Here is a 12,971-nt window from a genome sequence, read left to right as displayed (position 1 = left end):
CATGTGGCTGTACGAATGTGCCATTGGAGATACTATGCTCTCCAGTTCTGCCTGGCAGACAGTGGGATAGGAAGGGACTATTGAGCGGCTCTCGTAACTGGCGTGAGATCTAAGGCTTTTGTGGTGGCAACAGGGCGATTTTGCGCCGCGGTGCTGGCAGCCTATGCAGGAAGTGTAGTTTTCAATGCTCATGGGACCGAATCCGCAGCGGCAGCAAACCCAGTGAGTGGCGTGTGGCATGACAACGGTTGAGTTTCGTTGATCTGGGACGAAAGGAGGAATTGAATTGAATTTGAGATAGAAGAATTGACTTTGGATGCGCAAATGAATGATTTTCTATCAATACAATTGCTTTATTTCTGCAGTATAATACAATGCGGATGAGGTGTTGACTGAATTGAATTGAGAGTCACACCTGAGGAGTCAACACTTTTATATACGAAAAACTGGCGTAGATGCGCCATGAATGCCTGAAATTAAGGCGGACATCAACTGCTCGGGTTTCGAAAGCATCGCCTCGATAAGGTCAGCTGCTAAAAGAAGCCTGTAAAGCCCTGAGAGGGCGGAAAGGCGCCAAGGGAAGCCTAGGTACCTGTTGGAGGAAGCTTTTGTCGCTGCGCAGCATGGCGCTCTTCTCCGTTAGTCGCCAGCCCAGGGAAACGAATAAGCAACAACCCAGCGTCGATCGGGTCCAAAGCTAAAACGAATAATTGTTTGGGAACCCGGCTCCAAGGCGTGTCATTTGTGAGGTTTGAGTCAATGTGTGTGGGGCCGGCGCCCACGCCGTCATTGCCTGCGAAGTTTGAAGCAGGACACGAGGCATTTCGGTGGCCTTGACCAGGCGACAAGGTTCGCATCCAAGGGTTCCCACTGTTCTTGTCTGCATTCCCCTCGGCGAATTCCGCTGCTCTTTTAGGCCCCCGAAACAATCGAACGGCCGGCCCAATCACGTGACCAACTGCGTTCGTGAAGCCGATGATTCAGAGTTCAGGCAACCAAGGCAGGGGGACATTTGCGGCTCTTTGCCCAGCAGGACGCTTTAATTTCACGGAAAACGATTGGTTCGTAATTGAAATTAAAAATAAAACACTGTTCTCGTGATTATCAAGAGGAGTCATTGCTAACTGACGTAGGGGGACTGAAATCTAGATGCCCATGCTGATCTATAACGTATAATGCCACAAAATCAACCCACTGCAATACTCCAACACAATTTGGAACAGATATTTTTCTTCCCGCGTTGAAAAAAGCCAATTGATGGTACCACGGCCGAAACTCTAAACATTTGGAATTGTCCTGGAGACAAATTCCAGGCAGATACAAATGCCAACCAAAAAGGGTTTTTGAACCTATAACTTAAACAAAAGGCAACCAAGATGTTGAATGCAATAACACAACCCGCTCCAAAGCGAAATGCTAGGCAGCAGGATTATGAAAGTAATTTACTGGGACGGTGATAGTTCTTGTACTGACACGATATGTTCAGTGCAGCTGGGACACTTAGGGGTATTGCACCCTATACATTGCGGATGCAGCGACGAGTACGGTCCAGGGGATGAGCAATTTTGGCAACAAAACCAAACCCGGGTATAACGTTTTCGGGGTACTGTATATCGCTCGGGGCATTGTTGGGTTCGTGGCACACTTCGTTGTGGGGGGAGCTCTCGGGATTGTGAGCTTGATTGGCGCGCATGTAATTCGAATTGCGAAATTTGATGTCTGCGAAATGCCTCTTGGTGCGCGCGATCGACCGGAGAAGCGTACTGAAGCGATGTGTGTTTGCTTGGTCGACGGCCATGTTTATCAGGGGGGTAGAAAAAATAGACCGGCGACGCTGAACGCGTCATGCCTGTGTAGAGTCGAGGGTTGGGGTATAATTCATCCAGTCGCAAATTGAAAGGCTACCATGACTGGTTAGATTGGCGATAAAAGTAAAGTTGGAAGCAAAGGACTGACATTAGCCATGTAGCAGACAACCAACGTCGACAATCACACCCAATAGTTGGCCAAACAGTCAGCACTCAGGTGGTATATTCAGTCTGGATGGTGGAAATCACGAAGGGGCATTATGGAATGAGCGCAAAATGAAGCGCTGTCGCGTTAAAGAACATCCACAGCGATGAAGGTACTTACGACGAGTCGCGGAGCATAGCCATTAATGTACAAAATAAAAGGGAAGCAGCCTTGAAGGCGGAGTATGGCTGGAATACAGTCGCCTTTCCGGGGTGTCAATCCAGTCCCAATCAAATACAGGATGTGATTCGTCCAAGAGTGTGCAGAAAGCACAATAGGCAGATGGTAGGCCCGTAGTCCGCATAGGGGCCATATCTCTCTCAGTGGTTCCGCCTTGTTAGCCCTGCAATGAATTTTGGGTCAAGAACAAGAAGTACCACCACCAGCCTGGCTGCATAGCCACACTGAGTAAGTACGAAGTAGCCACTGAGTATAGGGGCCGATGCGATTTGACCCCAAACGCAAAAGTCCGTTCTGTCCACCATCGAATACGCGAGTCCCAAAAGTAATACTCGGAATTCTGGAGGGGATAAACCTGATACTTACAAGAACAAAATATTGATCGCGTTGCACCTGCAAGGCTTAGCTCGCTTCCAAACACGACGATGATCCAGTTCTGAAGCTAGCAACAGCATGCAAAGCCAACAGAATAGTTGATCAATGGTAGTGCAAGGCAAAAGGGGCCATTTTGAGGCGAGTTGGCTCATGCAGGGCTACCGACAACGCCTTACCTGGCCTTATGGGTCATGGAGCATAAACACGAGCGGGTGTGGCGGTCGAGGGGCGGAGACATGTAACGAAGTTGGGCGCTATTCCGATCGACAAGAAGAAATGATCGATCTGGGGGATCGAAGTATGCATCACTTTTGCTGTGCGAAAACTTCGGGGCAGATTAGTTTCCCCGCAGGTAAGGAGGTACGAATGCCCTATGCAGTGCAGAGCACATTCATGTCCGTTCGGTCGACACATTCTCAGAATACCAGACTTAGACACGCAAAATAAAGCTACTGTTCACAATAACAAGTCCAGATGAAAGACGCATCATGCATGATGAAGATGGTCAAGATGATGATGGATGGTCAAAGTTGACGGGCGATGAGGACGATTTGTTTGGGACGTTTTGTTGCCAGGCGAACTCGGGCCGCAAGTCTAACCTAATATACACTAGCGCGGCCAAGATCACCCGCCAAGTCTCCGATGAAGAATCAAGCCCTGATGACGTCATCAACCGCGCCTCCCTAGATATCACGTGAGAGTCTGGGGACGACCACTTCCTACCGATAAAGGAAGATTCCGACCTCAAGGTCGCGTAGACAGCCCAGGGGCTTCAGGCAGACGAAACTCAACGTCTTCACGACTATCTTATGATGTATCGGTAGCCTCTGGTGTTATTCAAGACCCCCCCGAGGCCAATGGCCTCTGAAAAGAGAAGAAATGTCGCTGTCGCGCGAGTGATTCCCGTGGTACTTGCAGCTTTAATCGCCTACGGCAGCTACGTTTTTACAGGACCACTATGCAGTATGTTTCTATCTCTTCCTATCCATGGGGCTGCGGTTACTGATACTTCTTAGTTAATTACTTCATACATCCTCCCTCGCACCACGGGGCGCCTAAGCCTCGACGTGGCCTTGCAATCGGCCTGTTGATCCCATATTACATCTTATTGATTATTGTGTGCATATCATACTTGCGAGTCTTGAGCACCATCCTGCTGAATCCTGGGTTCCTACCCCGTGGGAATCAATGGGACACGTTGAATTCCCCTGAAACCGAATCCAAAAAGAAGAGACGCCGGTCATCAAGAAGCCGATCTCGCCCTAGTAGTGCGCACTCCGCTAAACAGAAACATCAGGGCGACAAGAAAACAGAAACCTCGCCGTACCCTATCGATGCGTACGGACTCGAGGCATATTATTGCAAAGACATATTTGTTTGCCAGCCAGATGGTCGGCCCCCCTGGTGCCCAACTTGTTGTCAATGGAAAACGGATAGGTCGCATCATTGCAGTGAAGTAGATCGCTGCGTGCGGAAGCTCGATCACTTTTGCCCCTGGTAAATATATCGATTTCTGAAGGCCGCAAATACAAAAACGCTAACTTCTGAATTTCCAGGGTTGGTGGAGTCATCTGTGAAAATTCGTTTAAATTTTTCCTCCAGTTTCTATTTTATACGTTTCTGTTTACGACTTTCAATGTTACCGTGTTTTCTATATTTGTTGCTGAATACCGGCAAGACGTACGTTTTGATCCCCTCTATCCACCCTCTATTTGGGCTAATAAAAGATGAAACAGTCGGGATACTTGGAGGTTCAGTGGCTCGTTGCGTTGGGCTTGTAAGCCATACCCTGCCCCCTTTGTCCTATGTGGTTCGTTAACGGTATATCAGATTTGGCCTCTTTTTCCTTTTCTCTCTTGGAATGCTATCTAGCTCTCTTCACCTCGCCTGGTTGAACTGTTCGACCATCGAAAGTCTCACGTATCAAACCAAAGTGTGGACTCTTGCCGTGTTTATTTCCCGCCCCAAGGATTTTCGCGAGTTTCAATCCACCCGGGAGCATCCAACCCCCATCGTCATCTACCCGGGCACCGCCATCCTCCCATCTTCCAGTTCAGCCAGTACCACCACATCAACCGGCCCCTCGCGTGAATTTGCCATCCTGTCTACCAACCCCGGAGAGAACCCCTTTGATCTTGGCAGCCCGCTTGCAAATCTATGCGATGTCATGGGGCACAGCGTGCTCGAATGGCTGGTGCCCCTTAAACACAGCCCCTGTTCGGACCACAGCAGCCAGGAGAGCGCGTACGCGTTTGGTCCTGTGGTACAGAGGTTAAAACGGGAGGCAGGGCTGAGTGACAAGTGACTGACATGACGATTTCCCTGGCCTTTGGTCCAAATTTGTATTCAAACACTATGAATATTCCTGTTGTACTATGCTCTATTGTTCTTATATATATTCTGCTTCAATGGTCGCTCTTTGGAGACTAGTCGTTTTTCGGATTTTTCACTGTTTTATCTGTTTTTGGTTTGGTTACAGCTTTTGGCATATTTGTCTTTCGGGAAGCTTTAGCATTGGCGAAGAGGATCGAATCGCCCGGCGTTTTGGAAATCCACTTTCCTAGGCCATGAAAATATATAGTTAATCGATAGAAGAGAGCTTTGAATGACTGAGACAGTTTCATAAACTTTTGTTCTTCTGATTATGGTCCTTCATACTATCTAACTTTATTTATCGGAGCGCAACCGCTCAAGTAAGTCAATAATGTTAATAGTACATAACTATGTCAGAAGATAAGCAGCATCACTCTATTAAATAATACATGGACCCCGAAATTCCAGCACACAATATATTCGTACATTAGAGCCAATATAAATAGCCAGAAGCAGCCACATTAAAAAATATCCTAGTAAAGAACGGCCGGCATTGCACAACCCCACAAGATTAAAGAAGAAAGAGAAAAAAAAGAGTCCAGTTTCCAACACTGAGGCGGAAGGTTATTTCCGAACGCCGGGGTTTCCGTCCGAAGCCTCCCCCCATGGGGCTTAAAACACACGTGATGAGGAAAAAGAATATATATGAGACCGGCCCCTTGTTCCACAAGGCTGGTGGTTGGACCAAGGAGCTTTCGAAGAAAGGGTGTGTAAGCAGGTAGAGTTAGGTCGTTGTGCTTGCCAATCAAGCACAACAATGTAGAAAATCAACCAGTCAAAAAAAAAAAAAAAAAAATAATTAACGCAAACGTTGTCGGTAAGACGACAGTGAAGTTTGTCACGAAAGAACTTCGCACAGAGGACACTTGAAGTGATCGCATTGCGAACAGCACTCTGGGGCGAGATCGGGGTTGTTGATATGGCCCTCGGTGTGGCATATCCACCAGCCTCGCATGGACGGTCGCGCAAATTGCTGCGGCGTCGGCGGCGAATGGGGGACGTGGTGGGCCAGGAGGACCATGTAGCTTGCATCTTGCGAGCGAGGGTGATTGGTGCGCGCGGGGAGAGAAGCCCAAAGTTCGGAGTTGGTGATTTTTCTGCTGTGCGTGGCTCTGAGCAAGGCTGGGGGTTGTGAGGGTATGTTCGGGTGGTTGGTATGGGCGCATGTTGGGGCGTTGTGTGCCATTGTTTTATTGCTACTCGGATTGGACAAGTAGTTGGTCATTTTGACTTGTCTGGTTGTTGATTTGTTGAGAATACAATGCTATATGGGGGAGTTCTGTAAATACAAAAGAACTCTTAGGGGGAGATGGAATCAAAGATGATATCTGATAAATTATCTTGCTGTGTGTTTAAGTCTTGAATTCTGCAATAAAGATTGAAATAAATCAACAACAGGAAAAATACTGGTAGGTCGTTGATAACTGATTCGATGCTGTGTGATTAACAGAGATACTCATGGGGAAGACGGCCTCTTATAAGCTCGAGCCTGGGATAGCAAAGCCAGGCAGCCAGCCCCCAGGGCTTCAGGAGGCAGAGTAGGGCTTGCTGTTGAGGGCGATTGCGAGGTAAACGACAGACGGAGTACCCAGAGGCAAAGGAGGCGCCCCCGTTTTTCCAGATAAACTGAAAACCGTAGGGCAAAGAAAGAAAAGAAAAGGGGGGGCGTCATCAAATCCATGACCATTCTGACCGCGCAGAAAATGAAGCTGCTCAAAAGCCGTATAGATGGAAAGTAGGATAGGAGGTACATAGATAACCAACATACGTAAGCGCCCGCCGCGGTAGGGAAACACGATCCAGTCGACGGGCTGAGCAGCAGCGCCGCTGGGATATCAAGCAAAGCCGAGGCGCCGACGCGAAGTTCCCAACCAGTGTTTAGCAAAGGCAAAGCATGAGGGGAGACGCGATTGCGGTATATTGTGTTGAGGTCGGCTGGCCCAGGGCGTCATCGTTCCTGAGAAAAGGGGGTCACAGGGACGGCGACCGACGGGGCTGCAGATCAACCTCGCACCCTGCATGAGAGGTCGATGCGAGATCGATCAGTGAACCAGAGATGCAGGCAGCATGCTGGGCGCTGGGTTCCAAGGCAAATTGTAATAAAAAAACCTCCCCACGAGAGGCTTCAAAGCCAGCGAGGCATTTCTAAAGGCGCCGAGGGCAAGAACAAAATGAACGAGTAAAGGAGAGCCGGAGGATAACACGCAGGGTGTACTTCATAATCCGGGGTGGGGGCTATCATTTGCACTCGTTAGATAAGAGGGCCACAGCCCGGCCCGCTAATTAGTTAACTAGTTAGGTAATTAATTATCGCATTTGCTTCGAAATCATGATGGCGCAGCCTGATGAGCAGCCGCCGAGAGTAAGATCCGAGGAACGCTTGGAACGTGCCCTCGACAGGTGGTATGCGGCAGGTTCGTGTCCTGATGAGTCACTTTGAGATAAGGGTTCACCTGTCTCCCATTAGCATCGAGCATTTTGGAGGCTTTGGTGGATGGTTGACGGTTGATGGTGAGGATGAAGTTGAGTGCGAGTTTGTTTGTCGAAGCCGATGGCGGTGACACGTGACTTGGCGTTTTGGCTGAGTTTCCACCACGTCAAACGGTCGTTTTCCCGCGTTGGAGAGTCAGTGGCAAGCATTGTTGCGCAACACCCAACACAATTCAATCGCTGGATTGACCTGGCGGACTCTGGTGTTTTATGTCTGCCATTATTTAGCACGCACATTCGCTATGCATTCCTGACTACCCTCTTTTGCAGTCCCTTCTTTTACCGCCAGAGTCAAGACAGGTTACGTAGCAAAATGAAGCTTGATATGTATGGAGTGCCACTATTTCCCCAGTAATGCACAGCTATTAAAGAATGGCTTTCCCATGACTCAACTTACTTTGCCGTCAGCTATTTACACGTTGCCAATATTTTTTTATGGACAGATGTGCTCACGCTTGTATTAAGGTGAGATCCCCCAAGTCCTACCACAGACACCATTTATTAACCTATGCAGAGTGTATCCTGATAGCCAACAGACAATAGCATTGGCTGATTAGTGTTTAGTAGGTGCCAGACTTCCAATGAACTTACTTGAATTCACCCCACCCAAGTCTCTTTGAAAGGCTACTCTAGGTGGTTCATGGCGGCCTTATGGGCAGATGATATAGCGACGATTAGTTGTGTTTGCTGCTAAATTCACTGCATACCTTGAGATCTTTGCGCTGATAACCCATATGTGCGTAAAGATATATTGGAATCCAACATATCTGTTCTGCCCATGGAGGCAGACCAAGAGATCCAAATGCTTGGTTGATGCACTTCGCCATTGGCCCTTTGTATAATGATCTCAGTTCTGGCCTGTTAGGGAGCAACAACGCATATATGCGTGCTGATCCCAAAAGTGATGTGTCGCGCCTGATTGAATCTCAATCAGCCCATTGAATTTGCTTATGTACCGAGATATCCAGCGCAATAATTTCAAGATTTTTGATGAAAAAGCATGGCGTAGGGCCGCTGATCGCTGTATTGAAGTGATTTTGAGGACACTTCGCGCGCTCTTGGCTGGACATGCGTAGTTGCATGCGCCTGTGTAGGGAGTAAAGGCAGGTAATAGATTATTTGGCCGCTGGGGTAAAACATTGTCTCGCGGTCCTTCGTTTATCCTGTTTTTGTATTGTTGTAGGGAGATAGTTCGGAGTTTTTAAACTCATTCCAGCCGTGTTCCACGATGGATGCCCGATTCCCTTGGGTCGCGAGCCAAGGCCGGCACTTGGTGGCGGTTGGGCAACAACAGGGGGCGGCCTGAAGACGCAGGAGTGTGAGGTATTCCTAATTTTAAAAGCCCCTGGGGAACCGAGAGACAGGTCTGCTCGGAGTTTGCTCGCTGCGGGAGCTCAAGAGGAAGAATGTTAATAATAATAAGAAGAGCCGGACACCACGCCACTTTTCCAAGGATCCAGCCTGGATGGTTTATGAAACAGGCATAATATTTGACAGCTGCTGCCCAACGGGACCTGGTTTTGAGCAGGTTCGCACTTCTTGCCCGAGAGCCGTCCCGCACCCGCGGATCGCCCGTTCTTCTCTGTTATTATTTGTCGAGAGAGCGCGAGCGCGGCGGGGGGAGTTCCTTTCCTTGGGCGGAAACCCTGGCGGCCGAGATGGCGTCTCCGCATCGCAGCTAACTAGTTAGTCCAGGAACCGCAGAGCCACATTGATACCCAAAGGCTGCCAAAGCGCCAGACGCCAAAAAAAAAAGAAAGAAAGAAAGAAAGAATACGCATCCACACCAGCTGGCGGTTCTGCAAGGCGAGGTTTGGGTTTCTGCTTTCCACTGGCCGATTGGACGGCGCAAAAGCTTCTTTTTTGTGCAGCAAAACCAAAGCCTCACAACCACCGCCTGGCGACGCGGCGGGCGTGGTGTACAAACAGGATTATTTTGATGTGCATACGGAGTACATAACGAAACAAGCTGGAGCTGGCAGCCCGTGGCCTCGTTTTTGGGCTTGCATCCGGGCAGAAGGGCGTGCATGTTCGCTCCTCAGGGACATGTATGTATACCTGGAGGGACATCGCACGCCCACGACCAGGCTGCGGGAGGCGGACGGGGCGAGAAGCATGGTCTCGTCGGGGCGCTTCACTTCGCAGGATGTACTCCGGGCGTACGGGCGCGCGCGTGAGGCTCGCGGATGGCATCATGGGCGGAGCAACGGGGGCAAAGCGGCCGAGCGAGCCGGGGCGCGGGTCTTCGGGGCCGACTGGGTGAGGCGCGGCGAGGCTGCTCGTGAGGATAGACGGCGGTGTCTGTCTGTTACTTAGTTACAGGCGAGGCGCGAGTTTGGGACGGCCAGCGGGGCGCTGGTCGGGAGGTACCTAGTAGTAGTAGTAACTATGTAGTTAAGACAGCGTCTCGCCCGCTAATCAGCGCAGCCCAACGGCGTGCCCAATGCCTGGTTAGTTAGTTATAACCACTGGCTGTCGCCCCGATTGAGTTCAGCCGCGTCCCCACCGCCTGTCTTCCTTCTGCCGCTTCGACTTGACTTCACCTCATCTCTCTCTCTCTCTCTCTCTCTCTCTCTCTCTCTCTCTCTCTCTCTCTTTTCATTCTCTCTCTTCATTCTCTCTCTTCACTCTCTCTCTTCACACACTCTCTCTCTCTCCCGCTTCTTTATTATCCTCTCTACTCTCTCTCCGCTCTACCCCTCCCCCCTCCTACCTCCACGCCCGCCCGTGCTACCGTGCCTGGCTGCCGCCCAACCACCAACCGGAGAATTCCACCGCCCACGAATCGCCTACCAGCCCGGCGAGCGAGCCGTCAAGGCGCCTGAGCCCTTGTGCGCCCCCCGTCGTACCGTTGGGCTCGCCGCTGCCCCTCCGGCCGTCAGCTGCCAGAGAGCGAGACCTCGATAACCATCCCTCTGCCGCCCTCGCGTCGTGTATATATAAAACCCCTCAGACTCCCTTCTCGCCATCATGAGCGTCTCGCGATACCCCGCGGAAACCCGCACCATCATTGACCCTGTGCTGTCGACCGGCAACGTCGCCTACCTGGTCGAGGCCAACGTCCACGAAATGCGCCCGCGCGCCAACCCGGACGGCACCTTTTCCACCGCCGCCCGCGCTCCCTTCGAGCCCCGTCGCCCGCCCGGCGAGCCGCTGCTCATGGAGCCCAAGTCGTCGTATCTGCACAGCCCACCACCGCCGCCGCCGCCGCCCGTAACCCGCCCCGACGGCCCGGCCTTGCGCCCGCGCAGCAACACCACCATCGCGACTGGCGCCCGTCCCACCAGCATGATCTTGCCCGCCACGCCCACCACCCGCCCGCTGATGGCCGACTACGACCGCCTGCGCTCGCCAGTCCACCATCCGGCCGCCTACTACCCCAGCGAGGACGCCGACCGCCACCTGCCGCCGCAATCTACCTCCGCGCGCCGCCGCACCATCAGCACCGTCACCAATACCTTCGTGCCCCGCGCCAAAAAGGACCCCGCCGCGTATATTGCCGCCAATGGGAGTCGAGGCACCCGCAAGCTGTATCCCGTGTACAAAACCGACCGCAAGCCCACCAAGATCGATCTCAACAACGCCTATTCCTATACCAACCTGAACGAGGAGTTCATCCACGACTGGGTGGACTCCGCGAAGCCCGCTCCTCGCCGCACAAACCCTTCTAGCGCGCCGCGTCCCGTCAGCCTCAACGCCCTGGATGGATCCCTGCCGCAGTCCTGGAGTGATTCGCGGTACCACGGCCCCATGTCGTCCTCCAAGGGTGCTGAGAATGCCCGCAAGGATGACGACCGCAGAGACCACGGCCGTAGTGCTGGCTCGGAGGCGCCCCGTGCCGCGGACGTCCCTCGACGTCATCCATCGCAACGAGCGCCCGTCTCGGTTCACCAGGCCAAGGCCAAGCCGTCGTACAATGACAGCGAGACCTCCACGGATTCGCGCGGATACCGCATCCGTCGAGACGACGATGGCGTGGTGGTGGTGGACGACCAGCCGTACATGACCATCGTCCGCCAGCCCAGCCCCAGCGTCAAGAACGACCGAAAAACGGGCAGAAGCGACTCCGACTCCACGTACGCCATGACCGGCGGGCTCCTTGCGTCGGCGGGGCTTGCCAGCGGCTACTCCAAGGATATCCGCGACGGGTATTCCGACCGCAATCGCAGTCCGCGCAGAAGAAGCCGAAAGGACCGTGACTTGCAACGGCCGTCCCGGGACGAGACCGGGAGTGATACCGATGTCTCCTCTGCAGATGACAGCATGAAGCATCTGTACGGCCGGAGCTCACGTCGTCGAAACGACCGAACCTCCGAATCCAAAGGTGGCAGTCGACACCATGATCGAGAGAAAGACGACTCGGGCGGCCCCAAGCTCAGCAACGGCGGCAGCAACCGCAGCCGCGTATCCCCCAGCCCGGCCCGCAAAGAATCACCCGAAACGCCAGCAAAAAAGGACAACAGCAGCAACAACAACGAGCCCACCCCCAAGGGCATCCTGAAGCAGCCGACGCAGAAATTCCCCGAGGACCCCAGCGCGGTGCGCGAGGGCGTGGCGCCGCTCAAGGACGCGCCGAAGCAGGGCGTCCCGCCCGGCGCGCGCTGGACCAAGATCGACCGCCGCCTCGTCAACCCGGCCGCGTTGGAGGGCTTCGAGCGCTTCGAGGAGCGCTCCGACTACGTCATCGTGCTGCGCGTGCTCTCGCGCGAGGAGATCCAGGCGTACGCCATCCGCACCGCGGAGATTCGAGGTGAGTGATGCATTCATATATTTTCTATATTTCTAAGTTAGGAGAGCTGACAATATTTTGGGAACAGCGCGGAACTACCGCGATCGTCGGAAGGAGAACAAGCGCAAGAACGGCGGCGACCGCCATTATGGCCGCAGCCGGCATAGCACGGACAGTGATGATGAGGACGATGAGGGAAGTGATGATGGGAAGGATGATGAGCGGTCTGTAGAGAATAACGCTCCCGATTCAGACTCCAGAAGATGATTTTCTTCTACTTTTTTTCTTCTTTTTTCTTTTCTAGTTTCCTGTTCGATAGTGGGGAGAGGATATTTCGGTTTCTATTCTTGTTTTTTTTTGATATCCTTTCCTTGGGCTATTCGTGATACATCTTTTTCTTTGGATGGGATTGTACATATATATATATTCTTGCTCGGGGTTCTTCCTTTTTCCTTTTCTGTTGGTTTGGATGATTTTGATGTCTGGGATGACGATATACTGATTTCTTGCCTTGCCATCTCGTTCTGTAAGACTGCGAAATGCTATATATATACATGTCTAGCTGTCATTTCTTCATTGTTATTTCCTGGCATAATCTTCCCCGTTGGCCCTTGGATGGACACTTGGGTATTTCTGCACTACAGTCGTTTCTGATAGTTTGCTCTTTTTTTTTTTCATCTTCTAATAGCATATTATACTAGAGAAATCCTACTTGATCTGATTGATATCAAAGCCCTTAAGTGCCTGGAATACATATTGCTAGGGAATATATGCCCACACTATCAATTTCCCTCCGGCAGCCATCAAGGAG

General features: G+C 51.8%; 2 protein-coding genes across 2 annotated transcripts; both read left to right on the top strand.

The window, feature by feature from the left end:
- Window positions 1-3,425: 3,425 nt before the first annotated feature.
- Window positions 3,426-4,873, top strand: pfa5 (Palmitoyltransferase pfa5; the record flags this gene model as incomplete). The annotated part of the gene is made up of 5 exons (XM_049253173.1): window positions 3,426-3,531; window positions 3,585-4,065; window positions 4,125-4,248; window positions 4,305-4,345; window positions 4,399-4,873. The coding sequence occupies 5 exons, from the start codon at window positions 3,426-3,428 to the stop codon at window positions 4,871-4,873; spliced, it is 1,227 nt and encodes a 408-aa protein (XP_049107768.1).
- Window positions 4,874-10,401: 5,528 nt separating this feature from the next.
- Window positions 10,402-12,427, top strand: LOZ57_004126 (uncharacterized protein; the record flags this gene model as incomplete). The annotated part of the gene is made up of 2 exons (XM_049253172.1): window positions 10,402-12,181; window positions 12,249-12,427. 2 exons carry the CDS (start codon window positions 10,402-10,404, stop codon window positions 12,425-12,427), a joined length of 1,959 nt encoding a protein of 652 aa, XP_049107767.1.
- Between the last annotated feature and the right edge of the window lie 544 nt (window positions 12,428-12,971).

This window comes from Ophidiomyces ophidiicola (assembly GCF_022830035.1).
Source record: "Ophidiomyces ophidiicola strain CBS 122913 chromosome Unknown scaffold_16, whole genome shotgun sequence".
NCBI lineage: Eukaryota > Fungi > Ascomycota > Eurotiomycetes > Onygenales > Onygenaceae > Ophidiomyces > Ophidiomyces ophidiicola.
This window is presented reverse-complemented; position numbering and strand designations above follow the sequence as displayed.